Raw genomic sequence first — 19,678 nt, forward strand, 5'->3', positions numbered from 1 at the left:
CTTCCTTTTTGTTTTTGCCTTTCTCCGTTTGTTGAAAGATGTCTTCATCATTTCCCAAATGATTTTCAGCTCCAAATTCAGGGAATGTGAGCACCCGAGGTGGTGTGTGTTTGCACCACCTGTGTGTTCAACTTTTCTTTTTTTTACGTTAGTGTGTGTGTGTCCATCTTTAAAACGCTTTGTGTCTGGCTGAATAGAAGGAAGTGGCTCTGACTTCCCCAGGAAATGAGAGAGGAAACCCGAAGTTCTGACCTCTCTGGGTGCAGCGGAGCCACAAGACGACTCACCGGACAGAACGAGGGAGGGAAGGGTGGAGGGTGGACAAAGAGAAGCAGAGATATACTGCTTCTCATTGTGCCTCATTCAGAAACTGGGAGAAGTTGAGTGTATTTAGACCCCAGGAGCAGAGGCGGAGACGTGTGCTCTCGGGTTTTTCTAGAAGATGACCCTGATCAGAGCTCTGGCTGCTCTGCTCTGCTGCTGCTTATCCTCCGCACAAATGTTGGATCCTGGTGGGAAGAACGTCTGCAAGGATGTCAGGTTTGTGTTATTTCTATGAAAACCTGTCAGCTTCTTTTTTTTCTCTATAGCTGCCACCGGGGGATTCCTCTGACCTCCTGAGGGGAAACTGCAAGATTTTCTACATACTTGCTTCAAAGAGAAAATCAAGCTTTACATTTTTTGTTGCTTATTTCAGTGATTTTTTAAAATGTTTTAAAGCAGAGTTATTCAGAATAAAAAAAAAAGTTCAGTTTCCTTTTGGTCTGTTACCAATTTCTTAAAGATGAATCATGTCAAACTCTTTAAGGGTCCCGTCCACACACGTTTGTTGCACTGGGTGGCGTCAACATGGAAAGGAGTGCACGATACGTGAGTTCAACCATTCAAATGTTTGAATATCCAATCTTGATATGTTCTATTTTGACTGACTTGAATGCTACTGTTTGTGTGCAGCCGTTTGTGAGGGGGAGCAGGCCTGTCTGAAGAATGAGATCTGTTTATTTCCTGGAGTTTGTCGTTGTCCGGCTGGCTTCTATGGAGCTCAGTGCAAAACACGTAGGTTGCAACAAACAGCAGCTGTTAAACTAGCTCAAATAATCTTCTTACTATTAGTAAAATTCACTAGCAAAGCTGATAAAAAGAACAAATAAATACATCTATCAAGACAGGTCACTCTTACATCTAGAGGTCCTCATTTTAGAAAAACCCACTCTAATGAAAACTGTGTTTTTAATATGTTCTTGTGGTATTTTTCTCACAATGGAGGACATATGTTAGGAAAATTAAGCCTAAAATTACATTTCTAAATATTTTTTTTATTCAAATTGTAGCGAATTACGGAGCCCCTAAAGGGACATGGAAAAAAAAAATTTGAAGTGAATTTTGCGCACCAGATAGTAACTGAAAAAAATGTATTTTCTAAAAATTGAAGTAAAAACTTTTTTTCTTTCAAGAACAACAATAACTAATAATGGTTTGAATGGTTTTACCTTCTCTTTCTTTTTTTTTTTGCCCCATTAGGGTGTCCCGGTGAGTTCTGGTCTTCAGACTGTCGTCAGGCGTGTCACTGCTTCCCACACGGCCGCTGTCATCCTGAAACTGGCGAGTGCACCTGCAATCCGTCCCGCTGGGGATCGCTCTGCCAGAATGCCTGCAAGTGCACTCGCAACGGCTACTGCCACCCCGTAGATGGGAATTGCACCTGCGATGCAGGCTGGTGGACCTCCACCTGCTTCAAACCGTGCCAGTGCCTCTCTGAGGGATCTGTAGGCCCCAGCTGTGATCAGCTCACAGGCCAGTGTCACTGCCGCAGTGGATTCTGGGGGATGAAATGTCCTTTCAGATGCAGCTGCAACCAGTCTCCATGTGATCAGTGGACTGGTGAGTGTAAGTGTGAAGCAGGGTCGTGGGGACCCAGCTGTGACAGGAAGTGTAACTGTGACCTCACACACAGCAGCTGTGACCCCTCCACCGGTCAGTGCCTGTGCCACCCCGGGTACCAGGGCCTGTCATGCAGTCAGCCCTGTGGACCTGGGAGGTATGGCAGTGGGTGTAAAATGAGGTAAGGTGTGGTGACGGCTGAACACGTGTTTTGGAATGTTTTTGACTTACCGTTTGGATCTCCTGCCCTCAGCTGTGGGTACTGTCAGGACAAAAAGCCGTGCTCTGCCACCGACGGCACATGCGATGCCTGTGAGGCTGGCTGGAACGGGACGCGGTGTGACCGCTCCTGCCCTCCTGGTTTACATGGTTACGGCTGCAAAGAAAGGTGTCCACGGTGCCGGAATAATGAACCCTGTGACAAAAGAACTGGGAATTGTAGGAAGTGTGACGCTGGATGGACTGGAGCCAGGTGTGTATGCAAGTTTAAGGTAAAAACAGATGAACTCTGAGGAAAGTTTAGTGTCATCTGTTCTCCTGTGATCCATCAAAGACCTCCTTCTTAATCCTTGTCCAGGTGTGAGAGGATCTGCCCAGACAGGACGTATGGAGACTCCTGCAGCTTCCTGTGTAGGCTTTGTGTCCATGGTAACTGCCATCATGTGACAGGAAGATGTGTCTGTCAACCAGGCTTTCAGGGGGAGAGGTGAGATGTTCATCAGCGCTACTTTTTTTTTCATCTTTTGAATTTGAAAATGACTTATCACAGTCTTGCAACAGACTATGTGGCTCACAGCACTTTCTAAAAACTGTGTGTACAATTTCTTGATTATACTGGCTAATTTACATTTTCATTTTTGTGCTAACAGACGAGACATTATGACTGAGAATGAGCAATGGAAAAAATATTGACAGGGATTTTGGTAAAAACATTTTTTAGATGTATTTAAAAAAAATCAAAAATGGATAAAAAAAAAAGTTACATTTAAACTGTATGTTATTAAAATAGTTACAAAATACAGGCCACTTGGTTGGCACTGACACATTTCCACCTTCCTAAATCAGGCCTCTTTTGCAAAAAGTTTGGACACCCCTGACTTAAAATCTTTTTTAATAACTTTAGGACCTTTACAAAAAAGGTTGCAACATATTGAAAAATATATAATACTTATAAATATTTACATTTCAATTAATTTGTAACTTTCTCAAATATTTTAAAACATATGGACAACTTATTTCTATTTATTGATTCACATATATTTAAAATCGATTGGTTTGCAAAAAAAAACTTTATTTCATAATTGCTTGTTTCTTGTTGACATTTTTTTTCTTTGTAACGCAAATCCGATTTTGCAACCACCTACATTTCTTATTATAGAGATTGATGGATTTATTATCTATATGTAATACTTTGTTATTGACTGTAATGCTAAATATTTATTTGCATAACCAAAAAATGGAAACACTTTTTTTAACAGCTATAGCTATGTATTTATAACATTTTATAAGTCTGGGTATGTTACAATGAATTATACGATTTTTATAAATATATTTACAATGTCTTTTTCAATAAATGATTTATGTCATATGATATTGTAGGACATTACATAGTGTATTACCATAAATGAAAACTGGAATAATTGCAGAATTTTAACATATAATGAATGTTAATGTTTGATTCTTTTTCCTTCCCAGCTGTAACAGTAGCTGCAGTGCCTCAAAGTTTGGACTGAACTGTTCCTCTGTTTGTGAATGTGGGGAGGGGGTCCACTGCCATCCAACCACTGGTGCCTGCCCCAACAGTAGGTCTAGTCGTCCATTCGTTCTTCCACCTGCGTGCATTGATTAGTGCATCCATGAGATTAAAGGACTCCTCTTCTTCCCTGGTCTGTCAGGTGGTCGAAGTGCTGTCCTGGCGGGCGTCCTGGTTCCTTTGTTCCTGCTGCTTCTTGCTGTTCTGTGCTGCTGTTTGTGCTGTGGAGGGGGTCCTGCTGTGGGGAAAGACAGGTCTGTTTTCACCTGACTTTCAACATTCACCAAATCACAAAAAAATAAATAAAATCTGAACATCTCACTTTTATATAAAACCCATTTGTAAAAAATAAAAAAAGCGTACTGTGTAAAACTACTGAATTGCAGTGTGGCTGTTGCTGATGGAGGATGGCTGGTTCGGATGAAATATCACGTCTACAGCGTCCTGGCAAACATTGGTGCTGCTCTACCCTGTGCCTCTAACTGGTCCTCTGGACTGCCGCGGGTCACAGGTCAGTACACCTCAGGGTCTTGATTTCTTCAAATTATGTTGCCGTGATAGCTTAAAAGCTCGCTTTTAAAGGCGTTATGAACCACGTGTTCTTGCAGATTTGACTCGTTCTACAGGAGATCAGCTCCTTTAAGTCTCCACTGTCTCTGAAAAGTGAATCATAAACTCAGCATGAGTCAAGTCAGCTGGTGAAGAAAACTCAAAGTTCATCTACTCAGCTGTTTATCAGCAGTTTTCCACTTTGGTGGTCATAAAAAGTTAAAGCACATTAAAGACCCACTCTAATGAAAATTGTGTTTTTGGTGATTTTAACATATTCTTGTAGTATTTTTTCTCATGATAGAGGATGTATATAAAATATTTTAAGATTAAAACATTTCTGAGAATTTCTTTATTCAAATTGTAATTGTTAGCTTCAATGTTTTTTCTTTTTTTTGCTACGCTAATGTTAGCTTGGGCTTGTGAGGAGCTGTAATGGGAGACAGTGTAAACAAAGGAATGCTGGGAAATTAACTGAGGCTTAATTCCACAACCCATAGGCACATTTATAGTGAATTCTTGTTGCTCTGCAGAAAATATACCTTAAAAAACAACATAGACTTTTTGATTGTCGCTAAAAACAACATAATCATAATTAAAAGACCACTTTACAATATAAAAAATTATAGCTGAAGTAGGACTTTAAATTTTGTGCATTACAAAGCTTAGAAATAAGTGTAACAATGTTATAGACTGAATCATCTTGAACTTTTGTGTCCTCAGTATCTCATCATGACCCGGAGCTGACCTTCAACCACAGCTTCATTGAACCTCCTTCATCAAACTGGGTGACTGAGGGGTCGTCCTTTGAAAGTGATGAAGAGGAGGGAGAAGCTCTCTACTGTGTCCCGCCCAGAGAAGGTAGAAATGCAGTTTAGCTAAATGAGCATTTTTTTCAACAATAAGTGAAACTTTCTCTACTTTTCTCATTCTCTGTTTGGGTCAGACATCCCGGCTGTGGCGGGCGGGGAGTTCCAGGAGATGAGCTCCAAGTGTAACATGTTTTTGGACCCGTCAGGGTTCAGCACAGAGGACATCGCCTCAACCTTCAACATCCCTCGCACCTCCAGCATCGCCAAGTCCAAACGCCCGTCCGTCTCGTTTGCAGAAGGCACTCGCTTCAGCCCAAAAGAGAGGCGGGGTTCCGGTCAGGACCCTGGCGGTCTTCCTCGTAGCAAAGCCAAGTCCCCCTGGGGAGCTCTGATGCTTTCTACCCTCCAGGGGAGCCCACCTCAAACTGGAGAGGAGGACGAGGCAGAGGATGAGGTGAGGGAAGGAGGTGTGGAGGTGCAACTTTCCAACAATCAGGAGTCCAGCTGTGAGGCAGTGGACCTGGAAGTAGACAGAACCCCACCTCGAGCCTCTCTGCAGGTTCCTGGGCCGTCAGGGCGAAGGAGGACAATGTCCAACACTGTGGCTCAAAAAGGGAGTCAGCTGCCGACCTCTGTCGTGGAGGACGGTTCCTCCCAGAAGGTCACCACAGTGTATGTGACTCTGGCTAAAGCGGGCAAGATCTTAACAAAGACAGAATCCGGCTCTGAGGGCCGTGTTCAGGCCATGCTCCGAAGACTCGGCAGCCTCCAGAGACACCGAGAGCAGGAGTCAGGCAAGCCCAAGTCAAAGGTGGTTGAAGGCATCACTAAACCACCCAGAAGGAAGCTGGGAGCTCGGGTGACTCTGTGGGAGCAGAGAGGGCCGCCTGCAGGGGGGGCTGGTATAGTGAAGCCAGCCAGGGGGAAGCAGTCTTCTCAGGACTCTGCTGATCCACCTGGAACCGATCCTTCCCCACCAGCAGGGGGGGGAACTCCACCGTCCGTTCTGAAGGTGGTGGCAGAAGTGGCACAAGCTGACTCCGGGTCGGATTCTAGAACTGAGGAGGAGTCAGAACAGGGTGGGACTCAGACTGAGAGCAGCTACCAAACCGTGGGACCAGCAGGTGACGCCGCAGAGGTCATATCAGCGTTCCATGTGGACTACGAACCCTGCTATGAAAACGTCTTTATCAAGCAGTCATAACATCTGGGAGAAAAGTGTCGGAGAAACAAGTCTTACTGTTCTGAAGCAGAAACTGCAGGATGAAGTAGAAAACTAAAAATGTCCAACTGATGGTGCTTTTATGAAAGTTAGCAATTATGTCGCACTTATTCTACAATTCATACCTAAACACTAAAAACATTTTTTTTCCATTTGTTTCTGGTTTAAAGTCCCACTCCAACTATATTTTTTATATTGTAGACTAATTCTCAGTAGTTTTAAAATTAGGATTATGCAGCTTTTAGCTAAAATCAAAAAGCATGTGTCGCTTTTTTAAAGACAGACTTTCTGCAGCGCAGCAGGAGTTCATCAGAAATTTGCTTTGGGCTTTTGGGATCCTCAGCTAATTTCCCATCAACCTGGATGCTTCAGAATGGTTGCAGAAAAAGGAGACTTTGGCCGACCCATAGATAGATAGATGCTGCTTTACAAACTTGAGCTTTTTTAAACCACGGGTTTTCATCTGCTCCTGACACAATCTGATTAAGAGATACTCAGAAATCCAGTTTTAATTTTTCATAAGAAAAATGTTACATTAAAAACAGCAAAAACACAATTTTCCTTAAATAATACAGAGAACCTGACAGTCTGATGTTTTTAAAAAATAATGTATTTTTGTGACACATGGCACAAGCTTTGGTTTGGAGACAATCATTCTCTAATTTTAGTGGAGAAAACATCATGTGACACTCCTGTTGGGTAGGTTTTTATGTTCTGATAATCACATTATTTGGTTGTCAAATAACTTTTTTGTACTTTCTCTACCATGTATGTGTGTTTTATTTTGCATTACTAGAACATGTATCTTCTGATACCACACTACAATATTGTTAAAAAAAAAACAAAAGTACAGTTTTGGTCTTCAATAGTTTTCTTTTTATTCACTTTGTTAATATTAGTGACAAAAAAATAAAAAATAAAAACACAACAGGTTTGAGAAAATTGGCATTCAGAACTTAAAACACTGTTAGTAGTACATGTTTTTTTTCTCTTACTGCTGCTGTTTGATAAAGTTGCCCAACTGAGGTTAAAAAACATGAGATAACTGCTCAGAAAACCAGCTGTCTGAACTTTGGCAGTGCACTGATTTCTGATGTTTGCTGAAGCTGACGAGGAGCTACGTATGTGTTAGTAGAAACATGTTTGGCTTTCTTTGTTGCAAAAACGTATAAAATGACTGACAAATAATAATAAAAAAAAATACTACTTCTTCTCTAATCCAGGGGTGTCTGAACAGCCCAGCCAGTATTTGGCAATGGATCTGGGGTACGGCGGCATGGCAGGGTCCACCCTTTTAGTCCTGAGATCGACTCGGAAGTATTTATCTGGAGAAGACAAATCAGGCAGTTACTAATGTACAGTTGTACACACGACAATATACAAGTGGGTTAAAATAAGAAAAGAAAAAACTTTTTGGCATTTGCCTCTGTCATGTGAATGGATGTGCAACATGTGAACTGAATTACTTTAATGAGTCTGCTGTGGTGAGACAGAGGAAGCTGAATGATCACATTAGCTCCTGTTTTCTCTTACACCCATTCTGACCTTTGCAGTTTTAAAAATCAGCTTCTTCATTAGACTGTCTGAGCTAGTTTTTCCTTTGGAAATAATTTAGAGTTAATAAGAGTGGGTTTGGTTGATATTTTAGACAAATTGTGCATTTTGTGATACAAGCAGCAAATCTGGTATGGATGTACATTAACATATTTTAATACCTTAGATTTTCTTGTGGCTAAAGGGCTTTTATGAAAGAAAGGATCCAAAGGTACCTCCATGGCAAATTTTGGTGTTTGTGCCTCAAAATGCGCAATTATTTTAATAACCGGTTCCATCATTTTTTAAGAGTATTATACTGTTCATTCCTCATTATAAACAACCCAGTAAACAACAGTATTTCTATATGTTCACGCATTTCTGAGTATTCCTCTAAAAACCTTCAATCCGAGCACCAGCCGGTCCAAACCCACAAGAACTAACAGGTTCTCACGAGCTGATGTCATAAAATGACAACAGCTAGCATTGCTCAGCCACTAACTTTACTGCTCAGATAGCAGTGATCAGCCACTAGCTCCGCTGCTCAGCTAGCTCAGCCGCTAGCTAGCCCCACCCACTGCTTCAATTAGTGTAGCAAATGCCAGGGCTACTAAAAGCAGATATAAAGTATGCACATCCATCTTTGCAAACGTTCAGATTTTTTTTTTGTTTTTGTGGGCGAAACACAGCCACGATGCCAAGGCCGGCTCTAGGATGACCTCATGAAATAGGCGGGACCCACAAGCAGCAAAGGCAGTGCCTCAAAGATTGAGGTACTTTACTTCTGGGTAGGAAAAAAAAATTACATAAAAACTCATATTTCATAAATAATTCGTTCTTTAGTGTTCCAAAGGTAATAAATGATCATATGTGTGTATACGTTTTACTCTGAAAGACTTAGGAAAAGCACAGTATAGGCCCTTTAAATCAGAAAGGGTTGATAATATTTGTTTTATTTTTCTTTCTCTATTGTTTACTTTGATTTGTTTAATAGTTTGCACTCAAATACACATTTTAGCTGTGTTGATTTCTAAATGAGTGGATATTATTGTTTTAGGTCTTTTACGCCTCATTATATCCAGTATGGATCTTTGGGCAAGACCCTACACACTCCAGCCTACCTATGTAGCCATAAGGGGGTCCAAGTCTGCTCCGTAACGTGGATTAAATAGAGGGATGTGTCAGGAAGAGAATCTGACATAAAAAAATCTCTGCCAAAAACCACCTGTGCAAATTAGTGAACGCAGATTCACAGAGGTGACCCTTGAAGGGATATGCCGAAAGGTGAACAACAACACACTATTCCTACCCACCTCCTTTAAAGAAGTAGACGTTCTGTATGGGCATGTCTGTTTGGAAGAGTCTGTCGTCTCTGGAGTCATAGTTTCCTCTGTTGTTCTGGTTATAGAGATCTCTGCGCCTGTCCTGGTCCCAGTCTTGATCCCAACGTCTGTCCCAGTCTCGTCCCAACCTCTCTTCCATTTCCATTCTTCTCTCTGCCAGTCTCAAACCCAGCTCCATCCCCCTCTCAGCAAACCCCTGACCCATGCTCATGCCCCTCTCAGCCCCCCAATTTGGTGAGCGGTTTGACCTCCTCCGCCCCCATTGCCACCCATTCTGCTGGTACTGCTGGCCCCACTGCTGCCCCTGCTGTCGGCCCCACTGCTGGTCAGGCTGGTAATCGTGGCGGCGTGGCATCAACCCCCGAGGGTTCACGTAGATTCTTCCGGCCATGGCAGCATCCACTGGAGACTTGAGGCCTTTCCAATCTTTGTTGATGAAGTGGTGCTTGTCGTGATGTTGGGGCACTGGTGAAGATATAAGTTAAAATGCACCCCTTGCTTGACTTCCAAACAAATTCGTAGACATATCCCCTACTTACTGTCTGAGAAGAGTTCACTGAAGTACCGCTCAAAGTTGTGGTAGTACATGTCCGTGTAACGTCTGAACAGGGCGGACGGAGAGTGTTCAGACATGGTGACACACTCCTCATGAGATGGCTGGTGCAAGAACTCATACATGTAGTACTGGTCTCCTGGACAAACCCACAACATGAAAGTGTAACATGGACGTGGTACATGTTGAGATCCCTACTAGACCTGAAAAACTTCAAAATACAGTTACATTTTTAAGGTATACAACTGGATTCATGACTTTACCCTTGAAAAAGTAGACCTTCTCTTTGCCGTGGTGATGAGGAGCAGGAAGGGCAAAAGCTGCGTCCACATGATCAGGAATTTTGTCAAAGCCCACACTGATATCTCGAGGATAATCATCATCCAGGACACCGTTGTCGAACCTCCAGTACTTGTTTCCCTGAATAAAGGTTTTCAAACAGCAGAATTTGTCTATGTTGTAAAATTGTGTGACATGTGTTGTCTTGTACCCTCACCTTGAAGATGTAGGTCTTCCCCTGACAGTTGATGCGGGTGAAGGCTGCGTCAATGGGCCCGCTGATGCCCCACACATCTTTGATTAACTTTGGATAACCAGGAAGTACTGACCTTTGGTTCAGCTCAAAAAAATACTCCCCTGGATAACACGGAGGGTTATGAGTCACACTGAATCAATCAAGTCAGACTCACAAACAGGGACACTTACCTCTGAAGGCATAGATGGAACCATTTTTAAGTTGCATGAAAGAGTCAAAGGGCCTGCCGCTGCAGACCTCCGCGTCCGGGTCAGGGGCTGGTGTGGTAGCTGTTGTGGTGGGAACAGTGGTGGTCTCAGTTGTTGCGTTAGGCTCAGGAGCTTTAGTTGTGATGGCCCCCATCTCTGTGATGGGAAAAGGTGTAACTTTTTCATCCATCAGTCGTGGGGGTCTGGTCATTTGAAGAGTGGCCTCCGGACGTTGATAAGGACTGCGGTTGAAGTCAGGCCGTCGGCTGGGCTTTCGCTCACGACTCTGAACTGTGAACGGCTGCTTCTCTGATGGGGTTTGAGCAGCTGGAGTGGTGCTTTCAAACAAGGCATCTTCATCCTCCGCAAAGTCAAAGGTGTCGCCACGAGCTGAAGTGCACAAAAAGGACTGGAATCAAAATCATCTTCCGGCTTCATCAGGATCCCAGCATGATTTAGAGCGAAGCGGTTTCTTACTCGTCATACCACAGACGGCCTCAAAGTCAAAGCAGCAGCTTTTGTAATACTTGCACATGGAGTCACACTGGCACGTCCTCCGAGAGTCAAAACCATTTTCACAGCGGTCCAGACAAGACTCTTGAGATAGAACCACTTAGTTTACTCACTTTTTCCAACTTTTATTTTATAGAAAATTAATTTTCCAATTAAATTACATTTAATTTGAACTCTGGTTAGGCTGGATTAAACATTTCCCAATTACTAGAAATTATAGTATTCATCATTGGATTACATTTGGCTTCATAGATTTAATTACATGATGAAGATCAGTTGGTTAATTACCTCAAAAATTACCTTTAGTCGAAGAGATTTCCTTTATAACCTTTTGCAATTTTATTTTGTTTAAATAAACCAAATAAACAACAACTGCAACTTTTTTTTAGCTTCCATACTTTCTGTTTGTGGGGTGAGGTTGTGGAATACTATGGAGGAAAATATCAATAAGAGTAAAAATGTTTAACAATTAAAAAAATACAAATTGAAAATTTAGGACAGATGAGAAAATTGAGAAGTTTAATACAGACGATCTTTCCTGGGGAAATCATTTTGATAGCTAGATGCTTTTTGTTACAATAACTTTTTTTCTTTACTTCTTTTGTGTTTATGTGAGTAAAAATGTATTTATAAATCATAGCAAAACTCCTTTTTTGAGCATTTTATCATTTTATGTTTGCTATATCTAACTATTCTTATTTTGTGCTTGAAAATAAAATGATATCAAATCAATTCAAATAGTTTTAAATAAAAAATGTAACCATTCCTCCATTCCTCAATCCTCAATCCTCAATTAAGAAACAAAAAATTAAAATGTGTCAAAAAAGTTTTTGATTTTGCACTGTTGATTTGATTAAAGATATCAAATGAAATGAAAAAAAACAAAGCAGGGACAGATATATCATTAGTACCCAATTAACCTTTCAGTTAGTAGCAGAGTTAGTTGTTCTGTTTGTAGGACACCCACAATAACAATTTTGACCAGTATGATTAGTCACAATGATGTTAAGATAATTACACTACAAGGCCTTAAGGCTTAAGACAAAAAAATCCCACTGAGACCGAGACTGAGTTTAAAGCTGATTTTTGGGGTCAAACTCACCGTCTTCTGCAAATGCTGCAATGAGCAGAGAAAACAGCAGGATGGCCCACAGCTTCATGTTTCCTCTGTTGTCAGCAGACAGACTGAGAGTAATGATGGACCATGCGCTCAGTTATTGGAAACATGTGTCAGTCACCCCTCTACCCTTGTTTACTTTGAGCTCATTCTTCTTGAGTGAATAAACACCCACAGAGAGAGAGAACGAGATCAATGAGAAACAAAGTTGAGCATAGGGCTGTCTTTCTTTTGACACTTTTTACCTAACTTTTCTTGTAGATTAATGGTACCTTTTTCTCAGTGTTAGAGATAAATGGACAAATATTCAGTTTAAAGTTAAGATCAAGAGATTTTTAATGTAAATCTAACAGGCAACAAGCCGTAATAATAACAAGCTGCTTTCTACAACTTGTATTTCAGTAAAAGTCAAATGTTTCTGATATAAAATAAAACAAACAAAATTACATAACTTAACAATTGTCAATCAAAAGCTTTTAACTTTTCATCTCCATTTCAAATTTGTATTCTCTACAGATAATAGTTGGTGTACCAGTTCCTCATTTTGAAACAGTTGGTTTGCGAAAAGTGGTAACAAATTTAAGGAGTTTTGGAGTGGGAAATTGCTCCTTGAAATGGGTTTCCAGCTGCTGAAGTGGTTGTGTTTTTCCTTTATTTACACACATATTTTCTGTGGGTGATAGATAACAAACCTGTACAAGCTGCTGTGTGTGATCTTGCAGTGTCCCACTCCAATGCACAAGGTCTCACCTAAAACAGACATCCAGAAGGGAGCAGATGCTGTTCTAAGATATTTATTTACCCATAAGCATTTATAGTTATAGTTTCGAGAAGTACTGCAACTATCAGTGGTACAGTTTTCAGCCATCCATCATGATTTGAATTAAGAAATACTAAGAAATTCAGTTTCATATATTACTGTATTTTATTTGTTCTCCATTGTGGGAAAAATGTAACAACATGTTAAAAAAACAATATTTTCGATGGAGTGGATCTTTGATGCCCTATTTTATTATTTTAAATGACTTTTCCTGTTTACACTTTGCAAATTAATCAAGTGTAAATGTGTTTTAAACATATTTTTGAGATGTTTCACGTTGTATGTTTGAGTTTCATATTTTTATTGTCTTTTTTCTCATTGGTTTATTAAAAAAATAAGTACAGTCAATGGATGCTGCCGGAAGGATCACGTGACCGAGCACCATTGGAGGGAAGTGACTTGTGATGCGTTTACTGAAATCAAAAGGCTGCACGGATTTTAGGAACAGGGAGGGGGAATTGAGAACCTCTTCTTTGTCTGAGGAGACCGAAAGGGGAACGGTTTTTTATTTCATTTTACTGTTTTTTCTTTGCCATAATTTGGGGATTTCTACTAAGATTTCCGCTTATTTGAGGATTATTTAACAAAAAACACGACTATTGATGCGCCTTTCTAATCAAAACAACTGTGAAGTCGGGGCTGTACGTGAACATCTCTAGACTTCAACACCTGCTTCTGATGGCGACCAGAGGAAGTTGATGCATTTTGACAAAATCTAACTCCTCAGCCGGTGGGTTCGTGTGCTTGTTGATGTGGGTTCGTGTTTTGTTGGCGGGCCGGACTGGACCAGGGGCCTGCGTGAACACCGGCGTCCGCCGATAGATGCTCTTTACTCCGACCTTCCTGCTGTGGAGGCTCTTCCGACATCTCTGCATCATGTTCAGCTCGGACAGACTCACAGTACCAGAATATGTCAGCCGGCTCCAGCGAGGCAGGAGCAGCTCAGGAGGAAGCGACTCCAAGACAGCCGTTTCTCCGGGGCTAAGCACCGACATCCAGGCGGTCCTGAACACCTCCCTCCCGGCCCTGCGCTCAGCCATCAGGAGGCTGAAGTCAGCCCAGGAGAACTCGGACTCGAACGAGACCCGCAGGGCCGTCGCAGAGATCTACCAGCTGGTGGAGGAGGCCTGGGTTCTACCTGCCCTGGGACGTCAGGTGGCCGAAGAGATCTGCAACCGGATCCGGCTGGATGGAGGCCTGGAGCTGCTGCTGCAGCTGCAGCAGACGCCTGAGGTGGAGATCATCTATGAGTCTGCAAAACTCTTGGAGCAGATACTGATCTCAGAGAACAGGTACTGTTGATGTCATCCACACTTTATAATTATTGTTGGCTACTAAGGTTACAAACCAAGCAACCACTGAAACCTATAAATGGGAAATTTGGTCACATTATCAAAATTCTTAATAATTTTGTTTTTTGTGTCATAAAGATATTTACCAAGTAACAAACTGCCGCATCTGCATGAAGTAACTGGAGCCAAGTCAGTTCATAAAGTAACCACTAGGGGCTTTGTTGTACTGACAAAGTAGCAGCTTTTAACTTCAGATTGACACTGTTGAACAACAGCTTGTGGTTGCTGATCCAATCCTTCAATATTTTGTTAATTTTGAACGATTCCATTTGATCTGATTCACTGACCTAGAATCAATCCAGAACATATTTAGCCAAAAATGTAACCAGTGTGACTCGGAGATAAATACCTGCTACTGAACAGTTCAGGGGAAGTTTCCAGATTCCTTTTATTTCTTGCAAAATAATCAATTGTATATTAAATATGTGTACAAATAAACAAGAATTAACAGCAAATCCATTCACATTTTAGTTTCATAAAGTACATGTCTTCATAACTTTTTGCTGCCATCACATGTGTGTTGTATCCTGTGATGGAAATTGGTAAATGTAGATTATAATCAATTTATTACATTGTAGAACAATTTTATAATGATAAAGTTTGATTTAATTCAATTAACAACTTGCCTCAGACAGATCGATCTAGTTGGATTAATAGATTGGATTAATCATTATACCCCTATGAAAGTGGCTTCAAATCAGCCCAATACAAAGCAATTGGCCATATGACTGTATTTATCCAGATTTCTTTAATTCACTGGTTTAAAAATATTTTATCCAAGTGACCAAAATTGGCTGTGAGCATTTTTGTGAGTGTTTTAAGATATTATGTTTTAAATTCCCACTCTACTCACATTTTTGTATTTTGTAAAATCGTTTCCAGTGGACTTTTTCATATGGTTATGCTGTTTTTATCCCAAATCAACAAACCTGTGTAGTTTTCTGGGACATAGTTTTTTTTTAACATAATGGAAATGGTTCATTAGAAATTTGCCTCTTGAATTGTGGGTAGGACTGTTGGTGCAGAAGTAAGCTTCGGCTGAAATCCCATCAACCTTTTGTTTACACTTATAGCCCCACACACGCCCAAGCTAGAAGAATTTAATATATCTTTATTTATCATGGTCACACCAAGTACCACTCATACATTAAACACCCACGGTAAACTACTAAACATTACTGGTTTTCCAAAAAGGACAAGAAATATCAGCGCTATCCAGCCATACAGTTTTGAGTCAATTAACAATTTGGAATGAGGAGAATGAAGTACATGTACAGTACAGTACAGTACATGGATGTATTTGTCTGCAAGTGGATGCATCGGAATGGAGCAGGAACCTGGTTGCTCACCAGCTGTAGCACCTATAACACTGCTACAGGCTTATTGAAATAGCATTTTTATCTGCTCCTGATTGAAAAATATTTGAATAAAGAAATACTCAATTCTAGTAAGGCTCTGTATCATCAACAAATCGTCCGGACCCAGGATCGATTAAGATTTTTTTTTTTTTTGTCAACGGTTCACATACTGTAAAACGTATTGGAGAAATCATACTGAGATTGTTAACATCATACAGTGTTGGATGGATTCTCAAACGGAGAAGCTCCAACAATTGTTCTGCCTCTCCTGGAGGGTGTTTCAGTTTGACCACTAGGTGGTGATTGTGCTTTAGAATTACACCTTTTTCCAGAAGAAGAAGAAAGTATGAGCAAAAAACTGTGTTTTAGACCCCAAATGGTTACTATAAAAATATATATTTTCTTAAAATAGTTTGTAAATGTCATGCATGTGAGTATATAAAGATGTTTGTTTAGTCAGCAATGTATGTTTAGGTCGACTGACCGTTAGCATTAGCTGTCCTACAGGAAATCCCATTATACGTTAGCATCAAGCTAGTGAATGTTAGCTTTATGCGTTAGTTCAATCTCTACTTTTATGTATCGATTATTGATCTATTAAGCTCAGATAAATTAATCAATTAATAAATTAGTAAATTCTAAGCTTAATTTTCTTTATACACGTCCTCCATCATGAGAAAAATCCCACAAGAACATGTTAATAAAACATTTTGATCAGAGTGGGCCTTGAAGTATAAAGTTCTCCATATGTTTTAAATAGTTTTTTTAAACTACATACAGTGTGGTATTTCTTGCCACCTTAACAATTCACCTGATTAACAACATTTGGATTATATGATGTATGATTGCAAACGGTTGTTCCAACAGAGACTATGTAGCACGCCTTGGTCTGGGAGTTATCCTCAACCTGGCTCGACAGCAGGAAGACGCTCAGCTGGCTCGCAGTGTCTCCGGGATCCTAGAGCACATGTTCAAACACACAGAGGAAACATCTGTCCACCTCATCTCCAACGGGGCTCTGGATGCTCTCCTCTTTTGGTGCAGAGGCACAGATCCCACGGTGCTGCGCCACTGTGCCGTGGCGCTGGCAAACTGCGCTATGTACGGAGGCCACCGCTGTCAACGGTGGATGATCGAGAAGCAGGCGGCCGAGTGGCTCTTCCCTCTGGCTTTTTCCAAAGAGGACGAGCTTATCCGCTTCCACGCCTGCCTGGCTGTGACCGTGCTGGCCGCAAACCGAGAGATCGAGAAAGAGGTGGTGAAATCTGGTACTTTGGAGCTGGTGGAGCCTTTCATTGCTTCTCTGGATCCAGATGACTTTGCCCGCAGTTTGTTGGACAGTGCCGACTGCATGCAGGGAAAAACTGCATCTGACCTCCAGCATCTCCTGCCACTACTGGATGGCACAAGAGTGGAGGGAAAGTGCATTGCAGCTTTTTATCTTTGTGTTGAGGCTAGTATCAAGTCTCGTCAGCGCAACACTAAGGTATGAGCGGAGCCCACGTGCCATAGATTTTCAATGACATACCTGAAGCTTTGGCCGGTGTTATATATTTCTTTCTTTTACAGATATTTCAAGAGATCGGAGCAGTGCAGAGCTTGAAAAGAATCGTCATGTACTGCAGCAATGGTACAGCCTGTTTACTTGCTAAGAGAGCGCTAAGCATGATGGGAGAAGAAGTGCCCAAAAGAATCCTCTCTTGCGTCTCCAACTGGAAAACCTGTGAAGTGCGGGTGTGGTTGCAGCAGGTTGGCTTCAGTGCCTATTGTGACCGTTTCCAGGTGAATAGAAAAGGATAAAGTCTCCGAGAACACTTATTGTTTGTGCTTAAATGCTAACAGTAGCTGGTGTTGTTGCACAGGAGCTTCAGGTGGATGGAGATCTCCTTCTGAACATAACGGATCAAGATCTGAGCTCTGATTTGGGTATGGCGGCAGGTCTGACCCGCAAGAGGTGAGAAAATAACTTTTTTTAAACATTTAGTTATGTTCCAAGTTATAGTTAATAAATGTATTGTTGTTCTTCAGATTTTTGCGAGAATTACGAGTTCTCAAAACATATGCCGACTACTCCACATGTGACCCAAACAACATGGCTGACTGGCTGGCTGAGGTGGACCCTCATTTCCGCCAGTACACCTATGGCATGGTCCAGTCAGGAGTGGATCGAAACAATGTCCTGAACCTCAATGATCACCAGCTGCAGTATGACTGCCACATAGAAAACGGAGTCCACAGAGCAAAGATACTGTCCGCCAACCGCAAGCCGGCCAAGCCATGCTACACAGATGCACAGCCGGCAGGGCCCGACGTGTTCATCAGCTACCGCCGGACGACCGGTTCCCAGCTGGCCAGGTCAGAACTGAAAGTTACTTTGATTTTTTTTTTTTTAAATTGACATAAAAATGAGATGATTTTAAAACAATCTGTTGCCATCTCCAGCCTTCTGAAAGTGCACCTTCAGGTCAGAGGATACAGTGTCTTCATAGACGTGGAAAAGCTGGAGGCTGGCAAATTTGAGGACAAATTGATTCAGAGTGTGCAGCGAGCACGGAACTTCATCCTGGTGTTGTCGGCCAGCGCACTCGACAAATGCATGGGCGACACTGGCATGAAGGACTGGGTGCATAAGGTCAGAGGTTTTGTTTCTTTTAACATATAAAAATATACCTCAGCACTTACCTTGAGTTACCAAAACTGATACAGACTCTCTGAAAGACTTGTTTAACCCTTTAACACCTGAGGGATCACCGGTGACGCTAAAACACAAAATCTTTAACTTACTGTAACTTTTCAACTGTTAACACAATCAATGTAATTCCAGCAGATCCAGAAAATTAACACCTAGCTTTGATTTTAGGCAACATTGAACACTCTAATGTAGCATGTAGCTTATTTAGAAGGACTCTTGAAGGCTTTGGCGGAGCCAGGCCTGGACGGCATCAGTGAATGGCAAGGCCCATTTCCTGCTCCCTGAAGCTTAAGTTATATGTATTATTCATTATCAGAACAATATGAACATGAGCAAGATCACAGCCTTTTAATAACAAAGTCTATGCAGGTTATTCACTAATTAAAGCACACACTGAAATATTTGCAGTGCATGTATTTTTTTTAATCCAAATAATTTATAAAAAATTTATATCTTGATTTTTCTAACTTTCTAACTCAATAATTAGTTAGAGTAACCCTCTAATTATTTTTAAACAAGGGTCACAGGCTTTGAGTTTACTGATAATGAATACATTTGTTAAACATCAGATTAAACATTTTTTATTTGATAAAAATGTCCTTTTTTGTTGCAGGAAATAGTCACGGCCCTGACTTGTAAGAAGAACATTGTTCCAGTCACAGATAATTTCATGTGGCCTGAACCCGCGTCATTACCTGAAGACATGAGGGCTATACTCAACTTCAATGGGATCAAGTGAGTGTCAGAACTATCAGTTGTTGAAATTTTATGCAGCATACGGAGTAAAATTTAATGTTTTTTTTACTATAGATGAAGATCTGTTTTTTCCCCTTTGTAATGGCAGTCTTTACCACTGTTGTTCCTTTACATATTTCCTAAATATTTAAATGACATTTTCTTTGAATGCATTTTTTTTAAAATGACTTCTCCCATATACAGATGGTCTCATGAGTATCAGGAAGCCACGATCGAGAAGATCATCCGCTTCCTGAAAGAACCCCAAGACCAAACTGACCGTCCTAAAAAGTCCAAAGAGCAGGAGAAGAAATAAGCTGAGAGAAACTGCAGCAGAATCAAAGATCCGTCATGATGTCTCCGTCCTCATGTTATGGTGGTTTTCCTTACCGCTAAAAGCGCACGTGAAATGACCGATGTTTGGATGATGAGCTCACATAAATGCCTTGTAAATGTTCAAAATGTTAACACATGAAGTTGAGAAGGGAGTTGGAGTTGTTCAATAAACTTTAAGCCTTTAATGTTATTGACATTACACTGATGTACACGTATAATAATAACCAGGTGCAGTATACCTTTCGTATCTCAGGAAAAAAAACAGTAATGAACCAGCCGGCACCCAGTAAATCCACCAACCCTTCATTTGTCATCAAGTTATTTGGCTTTCTCTCTGTTAACATGTATGTACTAAATCAATAAAAGCAGGCCTTCATATTCCAGAA

The 19,678-nt window shown here is 41.1% G+C and overlaps 3 protein-coding genes across 3 annotated transcripts; 2 read left to right on the forward strand and 1 right to left on the reverse strand.

Moving 5' to 3' along the window:
- The first annotated feature begins 38 nt into the window (after positions 1-38).
- scarf1 (scavenger receptor class F, member 1) lies at positions 39-6,555 on the forward strand. The gene is made up of 11 exons (XM_024277277.2): positions 39-540; positions 809-870; positions 955-1,056; positions 1,522-2,062; positions 2,135-2,353; positions 2,459-2,587; positions 3,577-3,683; positions 3,777-3,888; positions 4,021-4,145; positions 4,907-5,044; positions 5,130-6,555. Exons 1-11 carry the CDS (start codon positions 443-445, stop codon positions 6,197-6,199), a joined length of 2,703 nt encoding a protein of 900 aa, XP_024133045.1. The 5' UTR covers positions 39-442; the 3' UTR covers positions 6,200-6,555.
- A 515-nt stretch (positions 6,556-7,070) lies between these two features.
- vtna (vitronectin a) lies at positions 7,071-12,116 on the reverse strand. The gene is made up of 8 exons (XM_024277275.2): positions 11,985-12,116; positions 10,847-10,966; positions 10,352-10,759; positions 10,143-10,282; positions 9,910-10,066; positions 9,633-9,785; positions 9,064-9,558; positions 7,071-7,542 (listed from the first exon to the last, which is right to left on the reverse strand). Exons 1-8 carry the CDS (start codon positions 12,040-12,042, stop codon positions 7,421-7,423), a joined length of 1,653 nt encoding a protein of 550 aa, XP_024133043.1. The 5' UTR covers positions 12,043-12,116; the 3' UTR covers positions 7,071-7,420.
- Positions 12,117-13,201: 1,085 nt separating this feature from the next.
- On the forward strand, positions 13,202-19,678 carry sarm1 (sterile alpha and TIR motif containing 1). The gene is made up of 8 exons (XM_024277871.2): positions 13,202-14,111; positions 16,397-17,015; positions 17,099-17,311; positions 17,392-17,483; positions 17,558-17,884; positions 17,972-18,161; positions 18,835-18,956; positions 19,161-19,678. Exons 1-8 carry the CDS (start codon positions 13,642-13,644, stop codon positions 19,270-19,272), a joined length of 2,145 nt encoding a protein of 714 aa, XP_024133639.1. The 5' UTR covers positions 13,202-13,641; the 3' UTR covers positions 19,273-19,678.

Source organism: Oryzias melastigma, linkage group LG13 (assembly GCF_002922805.2).
Source record: "Oryzias melastigma strain HK-1 linkage group LG13, ASM292280v2, whole genome shotgun sequence".
NCBI classification, from domain to species: Eukaryota; Metazoa; Chordata; class Actinopteri; order Beloniformes; family Adrianichthyidae; genus Oryzias; species Oryzias melastigma.

What these genes read in the sequence shown, in the direction of transcription:
- scarf1 (XM_024277277.2), top strand. Translation starts at nt 443, where the DNA reads ATGACCCTGATCAGAGCTCTGGCTGCTCTGCTCTGCTGCTGCTTATCC. An exon ending in AACGTCTGCAAGGATGTCAG is followed by an intron (nt 541 to 808) that starts GTTTGTGTTATT and finishes AAACTCTTTAAG; the next exon opens with GGTCCCGTCCACACACGTTT. An exon ending in TGGACTGCCGCGGGTCACAG is followed by an intron (nt 4,146 to 4,906) that starts GTCAGTACACCT and finishes TTGTGTCCTCAG; the next exon opens with TATCTCATCATGACCCGGAG.
- vtna (XM_024277275.2), bottom strand. Translation starts at nt 12,042, where the DNA reads ATGAAGCTGTGGGCCATCCTGCTGTTTTCTCTGCTCATTGCAGCATTT. An exon ending in GGCCGTCTGTGGTATGACGA is followed by an intron (nt 10,760 to 10,846) that starts GTAAGAAACCGC and finishes TGTGCACTTCAG; the next exon opens with CTCGTGGCGACACCTTTGAC. An exon ending in GGAAGACCTACATCTTCAAG is followed by an intron (nt 10,067 to 10,142) that starts GTGAGGGTACAA and finishes ACCTTTATTCAG; the next exon opens with GGAAACAAGTACTGGAGGTT.
- sarm1 (XM_024277871.2), top strand. Translation starts at nt 13,642, where the DNA reads ATGCTCTTTACTCCGACCTTCCTGCTGTGGAGGCTCTTCCGACATCTC. An exon ending in CCTATTGTGACCGTTTCCAG is followed by an intron (nt 17,312 to 17,391) that starts GTGAATAGAAAA and finishes GTTGTTGCACAG; the next exon opens with GAGCTTCAGGTGGATGGAGA. An exon ending in TGAAGGACTGGGTGCATAAG is followed by an intron (nt 18,162 to 18,834) that starts GTCAGAGGTTTT and finishes TTTTTGTTGCAG; the next exon opens with GAAATAGTCACGGCCCTGAC.